At 43.1% G+C, this 22,346-nt stretch overlaps 1 protein-coding gene across 4 annotated transcripts in view; it reads right to left on the bottom strand.

Moving 5' to 3' along the window:
* The window catches only part of PDE1C (phosphodiesterase 1C), a 418,728-nt gene that overhangs the window by 177,824 nt on the left and 218,558 nt on the right, over window positions 1-22,346 (bottom strand). The window contains exons 1-2 of one of the 4 annotated variants that reach the window (XM_040964588.1): window positions 21,842-21,954; window positions 4,725-4,751 (exon numbers count right to left, since the gene is read on the bottom strand). The exons of 2 other annotated variants lie outside the window; for them this stretch is intronic. In XM_040964588.1, coding sequence (XP_040820522.1) covers window positions 4,725-4,751; window positions 21,842-21,942 — 128 coding nt within the window. In that variant the 5' untranslated portion in view covers window positions 21,943-21,954. Of the gene's footprint in view, window positions 1-4,724; window positions 4,752-21,841; window positions 21,955-22,346 lie in introns of those variants that run through there. One more of the 4 variants, XM_040964587.1, reaches the window with a different exon arrangement.

Here is a 22,346-nt window from a genome sequence, read left to right as displayed (position 1 = left end):
GGGGCCTCATGCACTGGAGCCATTCTTTGTTAACTTCTCAGGCTGTATCAGGAAGCTGTATTGTAACTAGAGCAGCCAGGACACAAACTGGCACCCATGTGGGATGTCAATGCCACAGCAGGAGTTTTTGCCTAGTATGCCACAGTGCCAGTGCCTAATGAGTACTATTTAACATCATTCCTTCCGTTGACATTCTGGTTCCATTAATGCTAATCATGCAGCAGAATCGCTATCATCAAAACGTTCCCATGGGTTACCAAGCTCTGCCTTGCACTTTATGAAATACTTACTATAACCTCACATGAGTTGCAGTAAGACGATAATTATCTTAAAAGCAGGTAGATTGCTTTCCTTCAACATGATTTTTAATGGTAAATAAACAGACAAGTTAGGGTGTAGTGTGATAAAGCAGTGGCTAAATCCTGACCTTGCACACACCGTGATCTCATATGGACGCCAGTTCATGTCCCAGCTGTTAAACTTCCCACTCAGCTCCCTGCTTGTGGCCTTGGAAAGCAGTAGAGGACAACCTACAGCCTTGGGACCTTGCACCTGCATGGGACACCCAGAAGAATCTCCAGGCTCCTGGCTTCAGACTGGCTCAGGTCCAGCCTTTGCAGCCACTTGGGGAGGGAACCAGTAGACAGCAGATCTTTGTTTCTGTCTTGCCTTCTCTCTGTAAATCTGCCTTTCCAATAAAATACAAATAAATCTTTAAAATAAACAAATAGATAAGTTAAAAATTTAGCAACACAGGCACAAGCAGAAGTTAATTATTTGGGTGTCCTGGGCTATTCCCCACCCCACCATGTCTAAAGCAGACCTGTGTGATCTAAAGCTTTTTCACATACCATTTATGCCATACTCTTTGTCTGCAAGAACCCACCACCTTTATTTAAGTAATGATTAAGTAATGATTAACAACACCTAGAATTCAACAGATCAGCTGACTCCATCCTGGTATGGCTGTCCCTACCACTAGAGAAGTCAGTCACAGCTACACTCGGTTCAAATGAACTATGAAATACAGAAAAATGCATTCAAGCAGACCAGCAAGTTGTGCAAGCAGATTTTTTTTAATTGTCTACCATTGATAAAATGAGGAATCTACAAACTCTGAATTCACATATCCCCAGAATATGTCTGAAGCAAGATCATGTTGAAAAAGTTTAGCTAGGGGGACTCAACTCTTCAAGCACAACTTCCATTCAGACAAACAGACCATGACGCCTCTCCTTGAATCTGCATGGATTCACTAAGAGTCTGACAAATAGCATGCTACAGCAAAAAATGATGCTGTGTGTGTCCTTGTCTGGGCCCAGTTAGGACTTAAGATAATTTAGACTGGCATTTCCCATTTCCTGTCTGAGAATACCGGCCTATGAATGCAAATAACAAGAGCAACCCCCTTGAGACCACCATGCAGGAAGAACCCCAAAGACACATGGAGACACTGTGCAAAATCACAGCCATCCAAAAAGAGGAGAAGAGGCAGAGAACGAGGACACAGACAGACCTAAGGAGCACCAAGCTGTTGCCGCAGAGGTGAAGACATCTTCGCTGTCTTCAAAGTGGAAAGTCCTTCCTGGCTCACCCTTCAAACCGCCCTCCCAGTTCCTTCCCGAACTCATGATCCATATAATCATATGCCAAATAAAATGGTTGTTTTCAGCCACCACATTGGAAATGGTTTGATATTCAATGATGCAGTAGAAAAATGTAGGTCTACTTTACAAGAAAATACTAAAAAATCAAAGAGCTCACACTGCCCCTCTATTAATTTGCAACTTAAGTGCCTTCGATGAAGCTATTATAAGGCAGGTTGGTTTTTTTCTCCCTTTTCACATTGACATAATAAAAAAAATTGCATTTATGTCAGATACACAATATTAAGCTGTCCCCAAAAAATGACATAGTAATTTCAATCTTGACAGGTTTGAGCAGCCTACTTGTAAAATTCTCTCCTAGCTGTCTGTATCTCTTCCTCAAAACTGAGGCCACTTTGAAGTAGCTCATATCCCAGGTCAACCATATGTGAAAATGAGAAATTACTTTTTACTTCAGCAGACTATTGTGCCCTCTAATCTGAGTGATTAATTTACATCCCGCTCCATGGTTCACAGGCAATTACTACCAGGAGTCCAATCAACCTGAATGAGACAGAACTGTTGGGTCATCTGGAAAAACTCCCCATAGTTAGGGAAGCATAGCAACCTCCACGAGCCTTCCAAGGCTCAGTTCATTTTCCTTTCAATGATCCATGCACACCATACACTGTAGATCAGGTTAGAACGCCTTTCCTTAGGAGTATTTATCAACTGTACTGGGAAACCATACCACACAGGAATCTCTACCAGGAGATGATACTCAGAAGAAAAAGTGAAATTGAAGAAGTCAGCTAAAATAGTCATTGTTGAAACTCACTGGCAGGTTTTGATTACATGAGGCACTCCTTTATCTGATCATAATCTGTTTACATCTTTAATACCAAAGTCAACTGCAATGAAAAGCAGACGCTGGCCTTTCAAGCTGAACTGTGGGCTTGAAACACTCAGGCAACAGGAGGTCTAAGCAACTCTATTTTTTTTGGAAAGCACTCTGCAAACTCTTTTCGGTAACGCAGAATAAACATTTTGGCATTTGATAAACATACCCCTAAAGTCTTGCCCAAGTGAAGGGCCAATCTAAAGTCGCTGAGACTAGAACAATATTTTTATTAAAAAAAATTCTTGTAACCATAAGACATTGTACTCCTGGTCAAATTTTAAGTGGGTCCTGCCACTTCAATCCTTATCCTATCAGCGTTCATTCAGACATGTCCTAAAAACCCTCAGTAGATTCCCATGATGCCATCCAGCATATAAAATGGAGCATTCAAATAGTAAGTAAAAATAACTGGGGCTATGTTTTAGACAACTCAAGACTGAGTTGAGCACCCTCCAACTGTGGCATCCCTCCCTGGTGCCCTCACCAACACTCCAGAACGCATGTCACTCAAAAGAGCTCAGTCCCTAGGAGGAGCAGTTGTTACCCATTCATTCTACATCACCTCAGGGCCTCTCTATCCCAGGGACTGCAGCAGGTGTAGGAGATGCTGAGGGGCACAGCAGACACGCTGTTCACAGTGGGGCAGGGATGAGGAGGAAGGAAGAGGGCAGTTAAGGGAGCACACGGAAGGTAGACAGAGCTCTACAAGTGTGGAACCTGAGGTGAGCCACCAGGATTCAGTTACAGAAGGAGGAACAGCACGTACAAACACAAAGAGACACGCATCATCACACATGACAAGAAGCACAATGTGTCCTCCTGACCTGCAATACCTCTCTACTCCCTCTAGACCTGATGGGTTTCTTGGGTAATCTTGGAACTCCAAGTCTTTATCCTGCCTTACTCAAGAAAAAAAAAAAAAAAGAAGAAGAAGAAGAAGAAACAAGGACTCAAATGAGGCTATAACCTTAAATAAGCCTAAAATACAAACATTTACTAGAAAGCTCTTCCTGAGAAAACATCCATGGCTTTAGAACCATGTCAACAAAAATCCACAGCTAATGATTGGAAAATAAGAAGAGAGCTTGAAAGCGCCCAAAGAAGATGGTGGAAAAATAAAAGAGACTGTGGCCTCGGGTGTTGCTACTGATATTTATGAAAGGAAATCATTGCAAAACAAAACCAACCAAAATATGCAAGATAATCAATAAACTATGTGAGGTGATGCACCGATTAACCTACTTGACTGAATTATTTCACTACCCATATGTACCTCAAAATCTCATGTTGCATGTCCTAAATGAATACAAGAAAATAATGAACAAATAAACAATGTCCACTTCATTATTCTAATACCTGGAGACGTTCCATACTCACATCCTTTCCATATTCACAACTGTTTGCATGCACACAAACAAGCAACCTGTATCAACAAATCACCAAGCACCATCTCTAAGATATTTCCAGATAAAATCACATAGGCTCTAAAAAACAGATTCCCCATTTGGAACTGGAAAGCCTTGCATGAAAAGCTTTGGTAAGTCATTTGGGAACTATAGATCCAAAGACTACAAACCTAAAGTTTAATTGCTGCACAGGTCAAGGCCAATCCTCTAGATCTCTTCACAGATTCTCAAGCCAAAAGGCTTGCAGAGCACAGACATAATCCAAGCCAGGGCCTCATCTTCACACATCCATTGTACCTTAGTGTACGGCTGGTGACATGACAGGTGTTATTCTACCTCCAGTTATCCTTTCCACAGTCAAACTACATTCAAACAAACAAATCTGTGCACGTCTTTCTAGTCCAACAGCATTTTGTCCATGGCTTGGGCACAAGAGGATTTGAAGCAAGCAAGAATTTGGAAACTAAAAGTGACTGAGAGGTTAATTTCTGCTCCCTGTTTTTTTAAGTCTCCAATCCCCTGCCTGCTCCATCCCCTGCTGGTCACGGTGCCAGTAAAATTAGCAACAGTGCAGCAGTAACATGCTTCTGAATCCACAGGATCCACTCCCATGTGGAGGTTTCCACCTGCTGTGCCACACTAGCTCCCAGCTATCAATTTTTAATTACACAGCAGCAGTAGCCTCAGGAGGAGTGAAAGAAGGCAACTTACAGAGAAGGAACCAGGAAACTGTACATGACAGCTCTGGTCCACCCGAGCCAGACTTCCGTCATCATTGACCGAATCAATCAGGCCCTGGAAAGTGCCCCTTTCTCAGAAAGACACTCTTACCTCTGAGATGTTTTCTTATATTTCCTCCTGTAGGAAAAGAAGCATAAACACACATCAGGAAAGTATGTGCGGCAGGCAGTGGGTCAAAGAGAAATGACTTCAGCAAGCATGAGCAAGGTAAGGTCTCTACTTTCTCCAAGGTTCCTCCAGTTAAAACTCAGGGTGCTTGTTTCTGTACCATAGTAGATGGAAACAATCTTGTGCTTACCCATGAAGAAATCAGCAGTCCTGCACCTGTGGTCTTCTCTGTCCCTTGTGAGATTGTAGGATCTTGGTTGTAAAGTTGAACAAGATCCAGCATCAAATCTCAGTCGTTTCCATATACCAGGTTCATTGGGTTGTTGTAGTGCAAATGGGCAGACACTTCTGTGCTTCTGCTGTCTACCACAGACACAGGGTCCTATTTACCAGTTATCTGCATTTCACTGTGGTTACCAGCATCCCCAACATTCTCCTATCTCCAAGGGTGTGCTTTTTTGAATGCAAATACATGATCCTGAGGCCAAGCCAGAATAAAGATCTTCCAAGAAACAGGGAAAGGTTTAAATGAGAACACCGAGAACCACAGTGCAGGAGCAGCAGAAGGACTTGGCTTACAGCTCAGCTTAGCCCTTCCACAGGCAGCAGAAGGGGTCTGCGTCTAGCCCATCTCTGCCAGTGACAATCCTCAGTGAGTCTTGGACAAATACCTTGTGCACTGGACTTCTTAATCTACTCAACAGAGTAACCTCTGCCTTATCTCACCCAGGTCACAATGGCATAAAAGGTAGAGAATGGCTAGGAAAGTATACTGTCCCAATATCCTCCATGTTCTTCAAGTCTGTGGCAGTTCTGATATACCTTGAAAGCATTTTAATAAGCTGTTCCCTGGATAGGATCAGGGGAAAGGAAGTGCTGAGAGAGGAAAATATTCTCTTTCAACATCTCCAGGAAGTACACTCTTCCCAGCAGTCCTTAGTTCCACATCTGCATTCCTGTTACAGTCACTGCACCCTGGCAACCAAACCACCGATTTGTTCATAGGGAGCTTGAGGCCACATATTTTAAAGCAAACAAAAAAGGCACAGAGGTTTCAAATCCAGAAGCCAGCTGACATGTTATCTCTGATAAAAATGAAAACACAAAGACAAAGTTAGACACGAAGTGCAAAAGCTTTTGCAATGTGAAACCTGCAGTGTGGTCTTTACTAGTTACATATCAGTATTCCTCTACCACGGGAAAAACCCCAGAAGAACAACCAGTAACACCAAGCAGAGGGTCCATAAGTGACTTCTATTATTTTTAATGCCATGAATTTTAAAGGATGAGCACTGTCATTTGAAATAACTTACAAAACTATGCATGTATAAAACATAGCCACACATGAGTATAGGGTTTCTGTATCAATAGGAATATATTTAGGCACATGTTTGAATGATGTCACATATTTAGGTGGGAAATGTCACTCAAACTCAGGATTAGGACTTGGGATCTACAGTAAGTACCTAAGTCCAATCCTGGCTCTAGCACTTAGCTCTTCAATAGGGGACCAGTTATACAACCCTTGGAACCTCAGTTTTTATAAAGTAGAAACAATCACATCACTCTTTCTAAGATTTTTTTATAATGAGAAACAAATGAGATCATTCACCTGAACCTCAGCTCCCCAAAAGCAGGTCTCTGCATTCCCCACTCCACCCTAGTGCCTAAAGCAGCACCTTGAACTACAGCAAAAGCTGATGGTTGTATACCAAGGACAGCTAACTAAGCTTTGGGCAACAGCCAAGGGTAGAAGTTGCATCTACAGGCACTGAATACATGAGCTGTGAGTGTGGCCCATGCCCTTGACATCACTGGCACTGCAACCTAACAAACTTACCTAAGGAACCCATGAACACACTGACCAAAATAAACAAATAAAACCATTCAAAGGGGGCAATGATTAAAGGCCAGGGGCAGTCAGATTAGATGAATGCATTTGAGTTATATCTCAAAACCCAACTAATTCCAACAGGAGAGGATGTCTTGAACAGCAGGAGACAGTCTTTCTTAAGGCTTCCACAGAACTCTTCCCAGCATTTGCCCCCCAGAGCATACACCGGCACTGTTGGGCATCCCAGAGGAAAAAAGAAAAGTAAAAGAAAGTAACGTATATCACCAGTCTCAAAACTGCCAAATCCACTAAGGAAGTTACAATACACACCTCACTTTATCACAACAGATACAAGGGATGCTTTGAGAAAATCTGGTGGAAAAGGTTATCTTGAGTAATGGGTGGGATTTCAATAGGAAGGCAGCCTGGCAGAGGGTGGGAAGTGAGATAGTAGATAAAGCTGACATCTGCCAAAGCCTGGGTTCATCAGGAAAAGAGGGGATATCTGAAAAGAGGGGTCACCTCTCCGAGGAACAGGCACCCCAGTCTCAGTTGTACTACACTCTCAAGTTTATGACCATATGGAAAGAAAACAAGGACCGTAAAGTGTGACCATGTGACAGACCTGGTTTAAAACTCAGCTTCACCTTGTGGACTATAAAAGCTGAGGCAAGTTCCATGTTAAATCAAGCCTTAGACTCTGTAATTAAATAATGAATAGAATGATCCTAAAATAAGGCACTAAAATTTGGCAGATTCTGCATCTAGCATGTAAGGGACATGCCTCTCCCCTCCCAATTTTGAGTTTTCTGAAGTCACAGGTTTTGTCATGGTTCTTCAAATGTACCCCAAGAATTTGCATATTAATTGGTTTATGGTTAGCACACACATGCATGTGCAAGCATACAGACACACACACACACAATGGCTGTCAGTTAAGTAAATGAATTCTTTGCAGCTGCCATCAACACATCAAAATATGAACTCTGCATCTGGTAGACCCCCAAAAAGGGGAGCACTTGTGATGTCACATGTTGCAAAGTCTACCCTTTACATTATTTTTCATTTAGACACCACCCCAAAATCAAGGCAGACACAATCCAAATGTTGTCATCAGATACTGGAGTCTCAAGGTCAAACACACACAAAAAAGTGTCATCCCACGGGACTGGGATGTTTGCATCTCACATCAGATCTAGCTCATCAGAAAATGGCTTTTCAGCAGCAGATGGTAGTTCATGCATTCGGGTCCTCTGTTACCCACAAGGGAGACCTGGATTAGGTTTCAGATTACTGGCTTCTCTCTGGCCTAGCCCTGGCTGATGTAGGTATTTGGGAAATAAACTAGTAGATAGGAATTGAATTATTAATTTCCCACCCCCCAAAACAAAAAAACATTTTAGGACTTCCCAAACTGGAAACGAATCCTTCTACACAACCCATGGTGGCCAGAGCTTACCTACCAACTGCTGTGTTTATGACTTCTCATGGTTTTGATGTGTTACGTTGGTGGCAATAATGATGGCTTGTCCACTATCTGCTACTTCTTTCTTCCTTGCCTAACACCTTTGTACTTGGCAATAGCAGCTGCCCAATATATTACTCACTGAATGAATGTGTTTATGAAGACATCTATTCAAAATGCTATCTCTTACTCATTTGCCTCTGCTTAATCGTGAAGACATTCACTACAGCTGTGGTTTCCAACACACACACAGAAGTAAGATGTGAGAAGGCTGTAGAGTTCAGGGTCATTGAGTAACCCCTCTGTTCAATGCTGGACATATAAGTTAACTCATTTAAATCTATAAATCCTGGGGAGTATAACTCACTTTATCTTTGACAGAGTGGAAGTTTAGAGAAGCTTAACAACTCACCTACAGACCCAGATCCCTAAAGCGGCTGAGACAAAAAAAAAAAAAAAAGCAATATCTAAAACCACCAGAGAAAACTGAGGAAGTCATTCCAAAAGTCCAAAGAGTCAATTTGGAAACTTAGATACTAGATGAAAACAAACAAAACCAACAACAATAAACCATATTGAGTTCTTTCCACTCAAACGCAGGAAATGAGCTGGAAAAGAAACCTAGTTTATTCTTGGCCTTTTGTTTTGAAGGATTTCAACAGAATTTCTCCCTGACTCACTACCTGGAAGATACTTAAAAAACAATAAGTTTTACGCTGTTCTACTTCGTCTTGTTTTTCAAACTTACTTTATATTCATAATTGTTGAAGAAATCTGAGGCAAGGTAGCCCAAATCTTAAGGTCCGTACAGCCAGACTGAGTGGATGTGGGAAGCAGGGAAGGACAAGGAGCTTTGGTGCTCTGAGACCTGGCAATTTTGGCAGCAGGTGGGGGGGTAAGGGAGGAGGGTGACTAAGAAAGTGGCTTCCAATTCAAAGGCAGTTCATCCTTACCAAGCTAGAATGATGACGTCAACTAAGAAGGCCTAGGCCAGTGATTGCATATTTCAGCTTCTAGAATGGGTTCTACCCTTCACACGCACATGCCCTTCACAGGCATGCATACAGGGGTGGTGTTTGTTTTCTTTCTTTGAAAGAGCATCATTACAGCAGAAGGTTTCTTATCACTTAATTCTAGTGCAAACCCCTTCCTCAACTTTACGTGTCCAAGACATTTGTGACCTTCAGTGACTTTGATTACCTTCCCAAACACTCAGTATCCTCATCTCTACAACCTAGGTGGCAAGACTTCTGCTTCCCTGGGTTCGGTGAGAGGGAAATGGGATAATGGGCATGAAGCTTGTTGCACAGCACTGAGCATTCTGGAAATCCTCAAAAAAGCATCAGCCACTGCACTAACAATGGAATTGCATAAATGTGGTATTGTAATTCAATGGCTTTTCCATGGGGAAGGGTGGGAAGGAGGAGGAGTCTATCACTAATGAGTGGCTAAGGTGTCTATTCTAGAATGAAAAACTTGGTACTCCCAATTCTCCCTGCCTAGGAGCACTAGAACCACCAAGAAAGCAGGTGTTAATCTAAGTCTTACTAAAAGGAGGATGAGCTAGAATCATGCTTAGCTTTTTATCTTGACCAAGGGACGCTGCAGCTGGTATACCCTGCCACCCCCTCTGGCAGCACCTCCCACATACCTAGAAGAGCACACGCTTCTCTCTAATGCCAAAGTCCTTTTCATTGAAAAGCAAAGCAAACATACAAAGCCCCTGCAGACATGCATGTGTGTACATCTTGGTGCATGTGATGGATAGATCCCGTTCTAGGGAAATGATTTTGCAAAGCACAGCTCCAGGCCTTGACTGACATCATCAACTCAACATGCAGTAAAATAGGAAGGTAAAATTGGGTAACATAACAATCCCATGGCATATCTAAATACATCTCCTAACAAAATTCCCGTTTTACTAATTACTCTTAAAACCACTAATAAACACTGACCCTTGCAGTGTGTCCATACAGCATCACTAAGCACTGTCTGGAAGCTGTTACCTCACTGCACAGACATCACGTGCTCCAGCTAGAATGACCGACCCATCCATACTCATTTAGCTCTTATGTAAATTAAAAGACTTCTCTTCACTTAAAATCAATGTCTGCCTAAATAAAGAACATTGTGATAGAATGGTGGACTTCTCAAGAAATTTCAAATAGCACATGGCTTACCCCCTGCACATATGCAGAATGGAGGTAGGGGGCTAGGAAAATGGGCTTGCAAAGCTCCCCTCAGAGTGGGTGGGTCCTTGGCCCAGCTGTTAAGATGCCTACACTACACACCCAAGTAACCTGGGTTCAATTCTTGACTCTGACTCCTGACTCCCTTTTCCTGCCAGTATAGGCCCTGAGGAGGCAACAAGTGATGGTTTCAGGACTTGGTTGGGGTCCTGCCAAGCACATGAGAAGACCTGGAGGATATAGCTAGCACCCAGCTCTCCTTTGCCTCAGCTCCAGCAGTTGCAGACAGGTGGAGAATGAACCAGCAGATGGGAGCTCTCTTTCTCCACCCACCTGACTCTCTAATTAATTAATTAATTAATATTTCAAAAACGAAGCCATCCCTTGAAAGGCTGCAGTCTACTGACATGCAGCTGGCCACATTCAGTGACAAGCAAACACTGAGAGAGGGGCTTCATCAGGGAGCAAATATTTGCTCACCGTCAATATTTAAAAATGTTCCCCAAAGTCCTTCAAGGCTGTATCACCTAACAGAGGCTTCTAGAGCTTGAATTTCCTTTCACTTCCCAGACCCACAGTCAGGGAGAAAAAGAAGAAAATGGAGCACCTGTCAAGGGTGGAAGTGTCTGGAGTAAGACCCACCCAGCAGACCCACCAGGCAGCAGAGGAGAGTCAGGCAGTGGGGCCAGAGCAAGGATGCTCTCCAGGGATGGCCTTTTGCTTTCTGATGGCAAAAGGTTCTCCCAAATATTGAATACACCTGCATTCAAATGCAAGCATCACATCCTTCAAGGTCAAAGAAATGGGATGGGATGTGTTTCTAAGAGCCTGGATAAGTGAGGGTAAATTAAATCTTAATGCTAAATTATGAAACACATGGCAGCCTTTCACTATCTTAAGGTGACTATCTCTGAACAACAGCCGTATGGGGGCTGCAATCATGAGGTTTGTAAGTGGGCTTAATAACTGAACAAGCTGGCTACGAGGAAGCAAAATGTGTGCTTTGCTTCTCAGTTGACAGCAAGATACTTCCTAGATGGACACAGCATGATTTTTGAGTCTGGGAAGTTGAATACACAACAACTGCATGTGTGTGCATACACACACACACACACACACACACACACACACACACACACACACACACACAGAGGCAACTCTGCCTGCAATGCTCTTTCTTGGGTGTCCAGGAAACAATGACTCACACTGTTTCAATTCCCAGTAGAATCTGCGTCCAGCTCTCCCTCCAGAGACCATGGTCGCTGCCGGCACACAAGCAGACTGCAGTGGACATCTCGAGTTCTCTAACACTCTGTTTCCTCTGGAACAGGAGGCTAAGGCCGGATTCAGAGAAAAATGAAGCACACAGCAGGACTCTCATAGCTAACACATGCTTCAGGGGTCAGCTCACGTGTCTGTCATTTGTGGGGCAGCAGACTGAGAGAAAACATCAGAAATCACCGTAAAATGAGTGAGGACTGGCACCATAATTTGATCCTCTGGTTTTGTGTTTTGCTGGCATGTGGGGTGCAAACTGACTTCACTTGCTATGTCTAGAAACTTCTGCTTGCTCTGTCTTGTAGTATGTATGTGAACTCATCTCATATTGCTGACACTTTGTATACTCCTTCTTTCTCCTTCTAGTGAGTTTCATCTCCATCAGGCGCATGTTAAAAACTTACATTTGCACAAGCATGTATATGGGTTTTGTGTTTTGCCGGCCTTCATCATATTTTTGAACAAAGAAATATTCACAATAAAATGCATACAAGGTGTTAGGGGTGCCCTGACAGAGAAAAATCTTTTCTTACTAGCTCAAATCAGCTACAGTATGAAACCCCACGATTATTATACATCTATTTTCCTGCTTGATCAAAGATGCAAGACAAGACCAAATAAGTGGGTAGGTAGGTAGATAAGTAAATAAATTGGAAACTCACTTTCAGAGAGATATTCTTGTTTAAACTTCCTAGGGATTTTTTCTGCTGGGTTTTCTATTGGGGGAAATTGCCCTGTAAGCTCCCACTCTTTCCCTTCGCTCTCATAGAAAAAGAGGCTTATAGTCAAGACAGGCCTCTCCCAAAGATACAGATCTCCAATGTTTTACAGGAAGCAATGAGACCAATTCAAATGAAAGACGCCTTTGCCAGGGTGCCGAGGCAAGTTAAAGGTGGTGAATCTAGAGAACAGGAGAAAGCTCATCTGTACACAGCATAATCAGTGTGCCCCTTGTTCCCAGAAACAAATCCGCTTTTATCTAGTGCTTGGTTGGGCAGGGGAACAAGGAGAAACCTATGAGGAGAAGGTAACTTAATACAAACCCAACAGCACAGCCCTTCCCCACACCCGGGAACTGTGCCACCCAGTTCACCCAGCAAGTCCACCCAGGGTCCCTCTCTGCATTGCACTTTTCCTGTCCCAGCTCCTCTGCTTGCAGACATCTGGCTGCTGGCTGCTTCCTTCTTTGTTGAACCCAGATGAGCCATTTTAGCATTCACACTACCATTTCCAGAGGTTTCAAAACAGGACGCCCCTCCAGAGAAAGCCAAAACCCTTCCTTGGAAAGCGGGGCTTTTCCAGCAAACACCAGCTGCTTCCCCTTCAGCACCATTCAAAACCAGGCTCCCAGCTTATCAGTGACACCCACGAAAAAACAGGGAAAGCTTTTGTGAGAAAGCAAAATAAAAAGTAAATATCATGCTTGTAAAAGTTCAAGAAATAGGGGTGTGTGAGAGAGAGTGTGTGTGTGTGCGTGTGTTTGGGCAGAAATTATTTGTTCCTCTATTCACATATTTACAACCACTTGCTGTGTTGTAAATACAAACAAAACTGTGTGGGTGGGAATAGAAGAGATTTGGGTGATCTCCTTCCTCAGAGCCAACCTCCTATTTAAATAAACATTAATGAGAAAGGCTGGAAACAAAAACCATCTCTTAATATCTGGGATGGTACTGACAACATGGAGCTAAATCCCAAAGATTAAGACGAAAATCCTACCCTTCACAGACACTTGAGGTCAAGGGAGAAGAGTTTTTAAAATTGAATTATTCACAGAGTTGCTTTATTTCTCTACTTTATTTCTCCTCGTGTAGACTCAGATAAAAACAGAAGCCTCTGCCAAGTTTAACTTCATTGACAATCTGATTTCTCCAAGCCTCGCAGTCTAGTCCAGAGAATACTCCCTCCTATCTCCATTCTCAAGCACTCTTCCACCCAACTCTTATTAAAACCTTATCCCTGGAGGCAGGCATTTGGCACAGCAGTTAAGAAAAGGCTGGGAATGCATTCTTGCTCCCTTCAGGATTCCAGCTTTCTGCTAATACACATACCCTAGGAGGCAGCAGGGCATGGCTCAACTAGAATTTTCAGTACTTCCCACATGGAAGACCTGGGTTGAGTTCCTGGCTCCCAACTTGCTCTGGCCCAGCCCCAGCCTCTGCAGGCATTTGGAGAGTGAAACAATGAGTGGGAGTTCTCTGTCAATTTTTTCCTATGTCTTTCCCTGTCTTTCAAATAAACAAATTTTTTAAAGATTGCTGAAAATGTGTATTATGAAAAAAACTATGGATTTTTTTTTCCTTTAATTTGAGGGGCAAAAACAGAAACTGTGATTTCTGCAAATGCCTGCAACAGCCAGGGTTGAAGCTAGCAGCCAAGAATTCCACAGAGGAGGCAATGACTTAGGCCACCACTATTGCCAATATCTACAGTCAGAAGCCAGAGCCAGAAAAGGATCGAAATACTCTGACATAGGGCACAGGTAGGCATCTTAACTACTATGCCAAAGACATGGATCAAGTTGATCTTTTAATTCCATTTATCTACAACTGTTTTGAAATACCCTCATATACATAAATGCATAGTCCTGGTGCCTCGTGTGTCAGACTACCCAGTTAATGTCAGACTAAATCCTATTCCAACTACTTGTAAAATGTGTAGGAATATTAATTTAGTACCACTCAGACACATACATACTTTCTTCTTTGTTGAGCTATAAATGAAAGCTCTTATTCTTAAATCTGCAGCCTACCTATCTCACGGCTCATGTTGCAACACATCCTCTTAGTTCCTTCCTATTCAATGTGTCCAAACACAAATTCAAATTCACATTTCCCATTCATCCTGCTTCCACTCAAAACCAAACTACAGCCTTGCTCTCCTCCTAGTAATCTGAACTATGTAAATAGCACCAGGTGATTCAAGCTAAAGGATGTGGGGGTTATCTGAGATTTCTTTCTTCCTCACCTCCCACATCCGAGGTCTGCTGGGTCTACCTCCTCTATTTCTCTACTCCACCCCTGCATAGAATGGCCCCTCCGTGGCTAAGGCCCACAGCAGATGGGCAGATCTGGTCCCTCCCAAGTTTGTACTCTCTTTCCGGTATAGGCTGCAGCCAGGTAACCTTCTTTGATTTGGATCTTTGTGCAAAGATCCTAGGAATGGTAACTGCTATATAAGAGCCTAGAACCTTCCTTACTGACTATCACACCTTTTTATTCTTTGAATGTCAGCTTAAATTCCACTTCCTCAGAGAAGTCTTCTCTGAATCATGAATCGGATCTCAGCTCTCTACGTTACTTTTGTGGGGCAGTCATCATGGTTAATAGTTATTTCTGGAAATAGTATGTGGTGTTTGCCTCTGCCTGCCTGAACAGCCTCTGAAGAAAACAATCTTTGTCTTGTCTCTTTCTATATGCCTAGTGCCTAAAACTGCATCAGGTGCATGGTAAGTGCTAGAGAGCCATTTGCTAAGTGAAAGAGTAACAACTGAGTTTTCCACATATTGCATATACATTCAGATATATAAATAAGCCACTTACCAGTAATGATCAATTTTTCTGTCTTTTGATTCCACTATTCTCCAGAGATTTCTTTTGGAATTTCATAACCCAGTAACATTTTCCATTAACCTCATTAAGATGTGTTTCTTTTGTTTAATAACAGCTGTCACGATGAATTAAGATAAAGAATACACTATCATAAAAGACCTAAGAATACCAACACTTCACATGGATTCAGCTCTCTTTCTCTCAAAATAGAATTTTTCATTTTTTGGAGAACTCAATTTTATTAACTCCTGGGAAATTATGATGGTCATTCTCAAAGCTGTCACACATTATTTTATATGCCTCGTATTTAACAAATATTTTCCTTAGTCATTTTTCAAAAAGCTGCGAGGGGGGTCAAACAACTGTGTACCTCATCTGAAGAAACGGAAATGAAGAAAAATAGTTTTTTTATTTTCTTAGGACAATTATAGACCAAAAAAGTGGACCTAGAAATACAGAAACCTTTGCTCAGAGCTGTTTCCCAACTGACAGCCATAAAGCTGGGCCAGAGCAAGAATCTCAGAGTTGCTGAATACTGAGTTGTAATGAGCCAGTTAGCATAACTGAATTATGATAAGCCAATGATAATACAATAGTAAGCCACACTAATATTCAAGTCAAGACAATTTCGCTTTAAATGTGAGGCTGGACTACAACCTTGTTGCTAGCTGCCTCTTTTTACCCTGTAGTACTCATTCAGAATGCATTTCAGAAAGTCTCAATCTCTATTAGTAAACTAAAGGCTGGAAAGCCATGTTTGAACACAGATGTCCACCTTCTCTGAACCCAGCAAGGTGCTGCCAACACCATTAATTACCGCCTTCTGTTTTATTGGCTTTATTCTTGTTTGTGTTTTAGCTTCTCACACATAGAAGAACTAGCTTGCCCTCCTAATTTCTAAGTGTCCTGAGGCCAAGGTGGGCTTTTCTTCTGATAGTTTCATCTCCCTTTGGAAGCTCTAACGTTCTGCACACAATTGTAACTCAGCAACAAGTGAAATCATCCAACCTGTCCTAAGTAAATGAATTAAATAGGAGAATAGACAGACCAGTCAGTACCCTAAATACAATATATGGAAGAAATCAACAACATTTTTTGGAAATGTTTGGAAATCTGTTTGGAAAACAGAGTGTCCCAGGGAGCATGAAGACAGAGAAGTCTTCTATCTGCTGGGTCACTTTCCAAATAGCCACAATGGCCAGAGCTGACCCAGAACAAAGCTAGGAGTCTAGAACTCCATCCAGGTCCTCCATATGGGTGCTGGGACTCAAGGATTTGGGTCATTCCTCTCTGCTTTCCTAGATGCATTGGCATGGAGTTCACATCGGAGATTCCAGCTTTGCAGGTGGAGGTCCAACTCAACTGGAACACAACACTGGGCCCAAGAAAGATTATTATAAAAATAAAATTCAAGTCACATTTTGCAACTATCTAGTTTAAGGCATTCTCATGATTTCTCATAACTAAGAAGATGGGAAATCAAACTCTTTAAAATAATATGCACCAAAGAATAATAAAATAAAAAAGGATTTTTCTGGAGGGTATGGAAGAGGAGCACCCAGAACACACGATATGCCTTTGTTGTAGAGTAAGATACATTGAAATACGCCTAAATTATAAACATGCTGGATGTTGAATAAAACAAAAAGTTTTTTTTTATTCCATGGATCTCCAACCGGTCCATGTCTTCCTTTCCATCATTCTTGAGTTGCCCAGGTCTCCTGGGCCTCAGCATCTGTTCTGTTCCCACTACTGATGAAATTCTATCCCTCATCATTGTTCTGAGGAAGCTGCAAGAAGATGGCACTCAGAATCCTTTCAAGGAAAGTAACTCAAGCTTTTGAGCACTGACTTGTAGAATAATAAAACCGTTACCTGTACCCATTTTATTTAAGAGCTATAAGATGCTTGGGAGATTTCTATTCAGTACCTCCATGTTCAACAACAACTAGGAGATTCAACCACTCCCTCTTCTTTGGAGGTGATCAGGAGAAGTGAGCACAGACAAGGCTCAGTGGGACTCAAGTCACAACCCAAGTAAGCATAAGCAGCTCTTCCAATAGTCATTCAAAGCTGCCCAGAACACTAAACTGGTCTCCTCTAGACTGACTGGATGGGTCCTTGTTTCCCCTACAACTTTGCCTCTTCACAAAAAGCTGATATCCCTGAAAAGAATTTGTGCCAGGTTCTTCTCCCTTGGCCTTCTTCTAAGGGTTCTGTCCACAAACCAAATGCAACCAACTAGAAGGAGACTGTTCTCTTAGTCTTCTGAGAAGCCCCTGACTTCCGCTTTTCCAAAAACCCGGGGGCTACTAGCCCAGCTCCCTGCAGTCCACAGCCTCTTACTCTTCCTTAGATGCAGAGGCTTCTCCCCCGTACCCTTTGAAAACTACATTCATCACTTCTTAGTACTCCCCCTCCAGCTTGTGGCCTGTCAAAGATCAGATGTCTTACCTAATTCTGCACTGTCAGAGTTCAGCATAGTAATCACATGGTATGACTTGCAAATGTTAATCATGTTTGCTGAATATTATTTACTCTCTTTATAAAAAAAATTCAAGTGAATGTAAAAGAAACATACAGTGAGAAGCCCTAAACAAGAAATTTAAAACTGAAGATCCAGACTGCTTTGCCTGTAGCTTACCTCCACCCCTTTGGAAGAGTCACTTCTGTGGATGCTGGTGGGTGCAAGTTAAGGCTCTTTCCAAACCTAAACAGAAACCACCTGATTTTCTTCAGAGAAAACACCCTCAGGTGCTGGGGGCACCAGGAGCCAACGAAAAGATTTCCACTGTGTCTCCTCACCTCCATTTCTGTGCCTCCTACACTGTAGAGAAGTCTTTCTACATGAACAAGCAGGAAGCAGATCCAATGGCAGTCAGAACAAACACCCAGAGAAGGGGGAAGGACACACTTCGTGGCGACTAAAGAATTGGCGGTAGTGGGCGAAAGACTCTATGCTTCTTCTGGCATTCAGTGTCCTACCTGAGATGGGCAATGAAGGTGAAATTACATGATCTACCACTCACAGACCATAAACCCATCCTTCAGTGGAACACAGAGTCGGAAGGTTTGCTTGCTGGATACACAAGAACCACGATTGGTTCAGCCTACTAATCTAACATCCATTTATCTGCCTTCGTTACCACAATATGACACAGATCACTCAAAAACAACTTCATCATCTTCATAAAACCAACAGTTTGTTCTGCTACCTCCTGGATGGCCCAGAGAGCTTACATCATTATAACAATGACCATCGATTTTGTTCCCAATTTTTACAAATGTAGCATAAGAAACATCATTTGGTGATCATCTTACAACAGGCTAGCAAGAAAGTAACCCTGGGTTAGGAACTAAAGTGCAGGGGTCATGACCCAAATGCTCAAACCCAAAAACCTACCCCACAGCTTCAGGGCCACAGAAAACATCCTTGCCCCTGTGTTCCCTGACTGGAAGATTCCACAGCAACAAAGTAAAGAGGAGCTCTGACAAATTTCACCCATTCCTAGATAAAACAGAAAGATGTCTACAGGCTTATGGAAAAGTGAAAAACAGGGGCTTCTTAGAAGACTAAGAGCATCCTTCTGGTTGATTGTATTTGGTTTCTGCTGGCTTACAAAACTTTGAACATAGGTCTAAGAGTGGCAGGGCTGCAGAGAGAAGCTGAGAAACACATCACTCAAGCCACAGTTGCCTCCTCTGCTTACACTTCGGTATAAAACCTTCACTCCAGTTATAAGGTAACATGCACAGGGTTACAAGGGTTTATCATCTCAGCTGGATTAACAGTGTTTAAAACACACAGTACCCATAGCAAATGGGCTACTTTTATGCTGTTAATGCTACAAGGTAACAATAGTTTTTCCCCCTTCATGGAGAAACATGAACAACTGCTCAAAATTTCAAATATCTGTGGATCCTTACTATAAACCAAATAGTATTGCAGGCAGTTGGAGATAAAGCGGCACCACAAGACTCCATTCTCTTGAAGCTTATAGTCCATTTGAGAGCGACAGACAAGAAACACAGCAAGCAAATCAACTATACAATATTCAGATGACGAAGAATACTAGAGAGAAAAAGGGAAAAGGGGAAAGGGTAAGGATTGGAATACGGAGAAGGCCATGCCCTGAAATATCTCTGCAGATAAGCACAGAACTTCCGGTAAAGGCCACTTCTCTCCGCTATGGAAAATGGCAGATATAAGAGGATGAAAGGAGGTAAGAGCGTGATTACACCTTGGGTCATGGCTTTGCCATGGTCACCCAATTCCTAATTCCCTTTCAGTGTCTATGCTCCAGCCTAGATAATGATTTGGGTATACCCTGCCTCCCAGCTAGCTCCTGGCATACACAGAGATCTCACCAACCATACACTCACCCCTGATACATATTCATCTTCATGTTTAATATTAAGACATTCACATGATAGCCTTTCTTATCTACAAATTGAGCACCTACTAAGTGCCCAACCCTATTTGCCAAGAGCAAAAAACACAAAGCATTCTTCCTTAAGGAACTTAACATTCTAATATAGGAGATAAACAAATAAACAAACAACAATAAATTAAAAGAGAATTAGATCCTACAGAATAATCCAGGTGTGACATGCTCACAGACAGCTCTCAGGCCAGCTGGAGGAAGTCCTGACCATCTGTGGTCATTTAGAAAGCTCTTTCCCCGAGCGCGTCATGATCATGAACTGAGAGGAGAGCCACGTTGTGGCTACTGGATCTTTCTGGAAAGTTTAAAAAGCAGCTTCCTTTCCTCTCACTGACAACCTGCCAGGCAGACAGAAGACACATGTAGTCTCCCAGCTCCTGAAAGTTTCTACTATGTGGACTGTGAATGTGTTACTCCAAGTCAAAGAGAGGAACATGTGCTTTGGTGTCCAGAGCCTATAGCAACATAATCCAGCACTGCTGGGGGAATATATATATATATATATATATATATATATATATATAAAACACAGCATATCCTTTTCTAATTTGAGAATGAAGCTAAAACTCTCAGGGGATTACTCTTGGGCAAGGTGCTACAGGAGGAAGGCAAAGCAGAATGATTTAGTAACACAGACTGGGAGAAGCAGCAACCCTTCGCACTCCCTAGGATCTGTCACAACACCTTGGGGAGAGAAGTCAAACAGATAGGAAACTGAGCAAGCTACACGACTGTGTGATGTTAGCACGAAATGCTCTTCCTGCACAAGTTCCCACCTCGGCTTTACGGATCTGTCTGCAGGCTGAGTGGCTGCGTGGAGTAGCAGCATTAGTCTGAATTGTGAAAGAGCCTAAAAGAAGCACTTCCTCAGTGTGTGGATGTGGCTTCCTCCAGTCAGGATGGCAAACACCTGCCAGCACTTGGAAGGTGTTCACCTAGGACCCATCCAGACTTGCTGGACATGACAAACTTTCACAGTACAATGGGACTTCAGGATCACTATGTGCAGCAAGAGCTTACTATACTAGGTTCTCTATACTAAAGGAACCACACCTTCAAATAGTAGCTGCAGTGCAGGCATCTAAACCATCAGGAGAGCTTGCCTGGCAGAGAGGGAAGACTATTAAATAAGTTTGTAACCTCTACCTGCAGCAGCCAGAGGAGTCTACAACCAAACGAGTTGGCATGGTTTTCTATCCAGAGCACCAGTAACGGAACTCACTTGGAGACCAATGAAGCAGTGTTTACAAAATACTACTTTAAATATGGTTCCCCATAAAGAAGCACATGGGACCTCTTGCTTCTACCTGGAAACTCTCAATGCCCTTGATTAGACTGCAGTCTCTCCTGAGAGGGACCAGCTTCTTCGGTGCTTTACGATAAGTTTTGTGTGTGTTTGTGCGGGTGTATGTTTCCAGAAATAACAAAGGCTGCCGAATAAACAAACTGGTGGACAGCTCATTTGTCCTTGAGAGGAAAGAGCATCCAAACAACACAAGAACAGTCAGGGAGAAACTATTCTTTGAAAGCACACTAGCTATCTGAGGACAAATGTTTGATGCACAGAGCCCTAGGTGGTCAAGAAAGGTGTCTCAGGGAGCTGTGTGGCCACTGAGGGACAAGCTGTCCACCTGCACTGACTTCAAGCTTCCTGGACTGAGGTGATGGACAGGTCACTATTTATGAAACCTTTTCACGGGAAAGACCAGGTTTCCTAGGTCACTCTCCTCAGGACTCAAAACCAGGCTGAACTCAGTGAAGGGAATGAATCCCCTCCAATCAGTCCACCAGAACTCTAACTGCTGGATCAACACCAAACGTCCTACTTCACTGCTCCAACGTTACTAGGAAACTCCAGGATTGCTTCTGATTTCCACTTTCTCCCTTCCTTCTAAGATTTTTGTCTCCTGCCTGTCAGGAAAGAACCCAAGTTAGACCACACTCAGGAGAAAGAGAAGAGACCTTAACAGCGAGCGTGCATACTGTATTTGCATTGTGAGTGAGCCACGGTTTGCAGAGAAAAACTCTTTTCTTTGATTAAAAGTCCTTAACCAAGATATCCCGTTAAAAGGACCAGAAACATCTACCACAATTCTTTCGTCTAAACCCAGTCTACACAAAAGAGAGTTCAGTCAGAGGGGGCAAGGCATTGAGATGCAAAGACAGCCCCCCTCTTTGTGCCAAAAGGAAGGTGGCAGGGACTGTAATTAACAGGCAAGCAGTTGTGGAACTTCCAGGGCTGTGTTTAAAGAGCGGTGCAAGAATGAGGCGAGCCAGCAAGGCTGTGGCTGTGATGGGACAAGGTACGGAACAAGAGAAAGAAATGGCTTTACTTACAGCCCTCGGAGCCGCAGCCAGATTTTCTCGATCTGTTCTGGCTGCAGGTATTTCAGGGAGTTGCTCTCAAATTCTTCAATCTCCTTGGTTGGGGACTCCATAGCTGTAGAGGATCACTGGGGGGTTAAGGCTGGCAGAGCTCAGGTTGTCCCCTCCCCACCTCCTCCTCCTCCTCGCCGGTCCAGCAGTCCAGCAGTTCTCCCCAGCCCTGCGTGTGTGCACGCGCGTTCCTGGCACTGTCACTTCCTCTGTGCGCTCCCCCTGCGGCTCCCAAACCCAGACTAGAGCGGGTGCGGATGGTGGGCGACCCTGGTCCCAGGAACGCCCTGGAAGCAGCCAAAAGCATCAGCCATGGTCGTGGGACAAAGCCCAGAAACAGGGCTGGGAATGGTGCGCCTGTTCCAGGAGAAAGCACCTGGGGTCTATTTGGATACTTTTCTTTTTCCTAAACAAAGCCACGGAAGTCACCAGTGTGGCAGACTAAGGATTTAGAGGGAAAAAATGG

The sequence above is a fragment of the Ochotona curzoniae genome, unplaced genomic scaffold, assembly GCF_017591425.1.
Source record: "Ochotona curzoniae isolate NIBS_2020 unplaced genomic scaffold, NIBS_Ocur_1.0 scaffold_3835, whole genome shotgun sequence".
Lineage (NCBI taxonomy): Eukaryota > Metazoa > Chordata > Mammalia > Lagomorpha > Ochotonidae > Ochotona > Ochotona curzoniae.
This window is presented reverse-complemented; position numbering and strand designations above follow the sequence as displayed.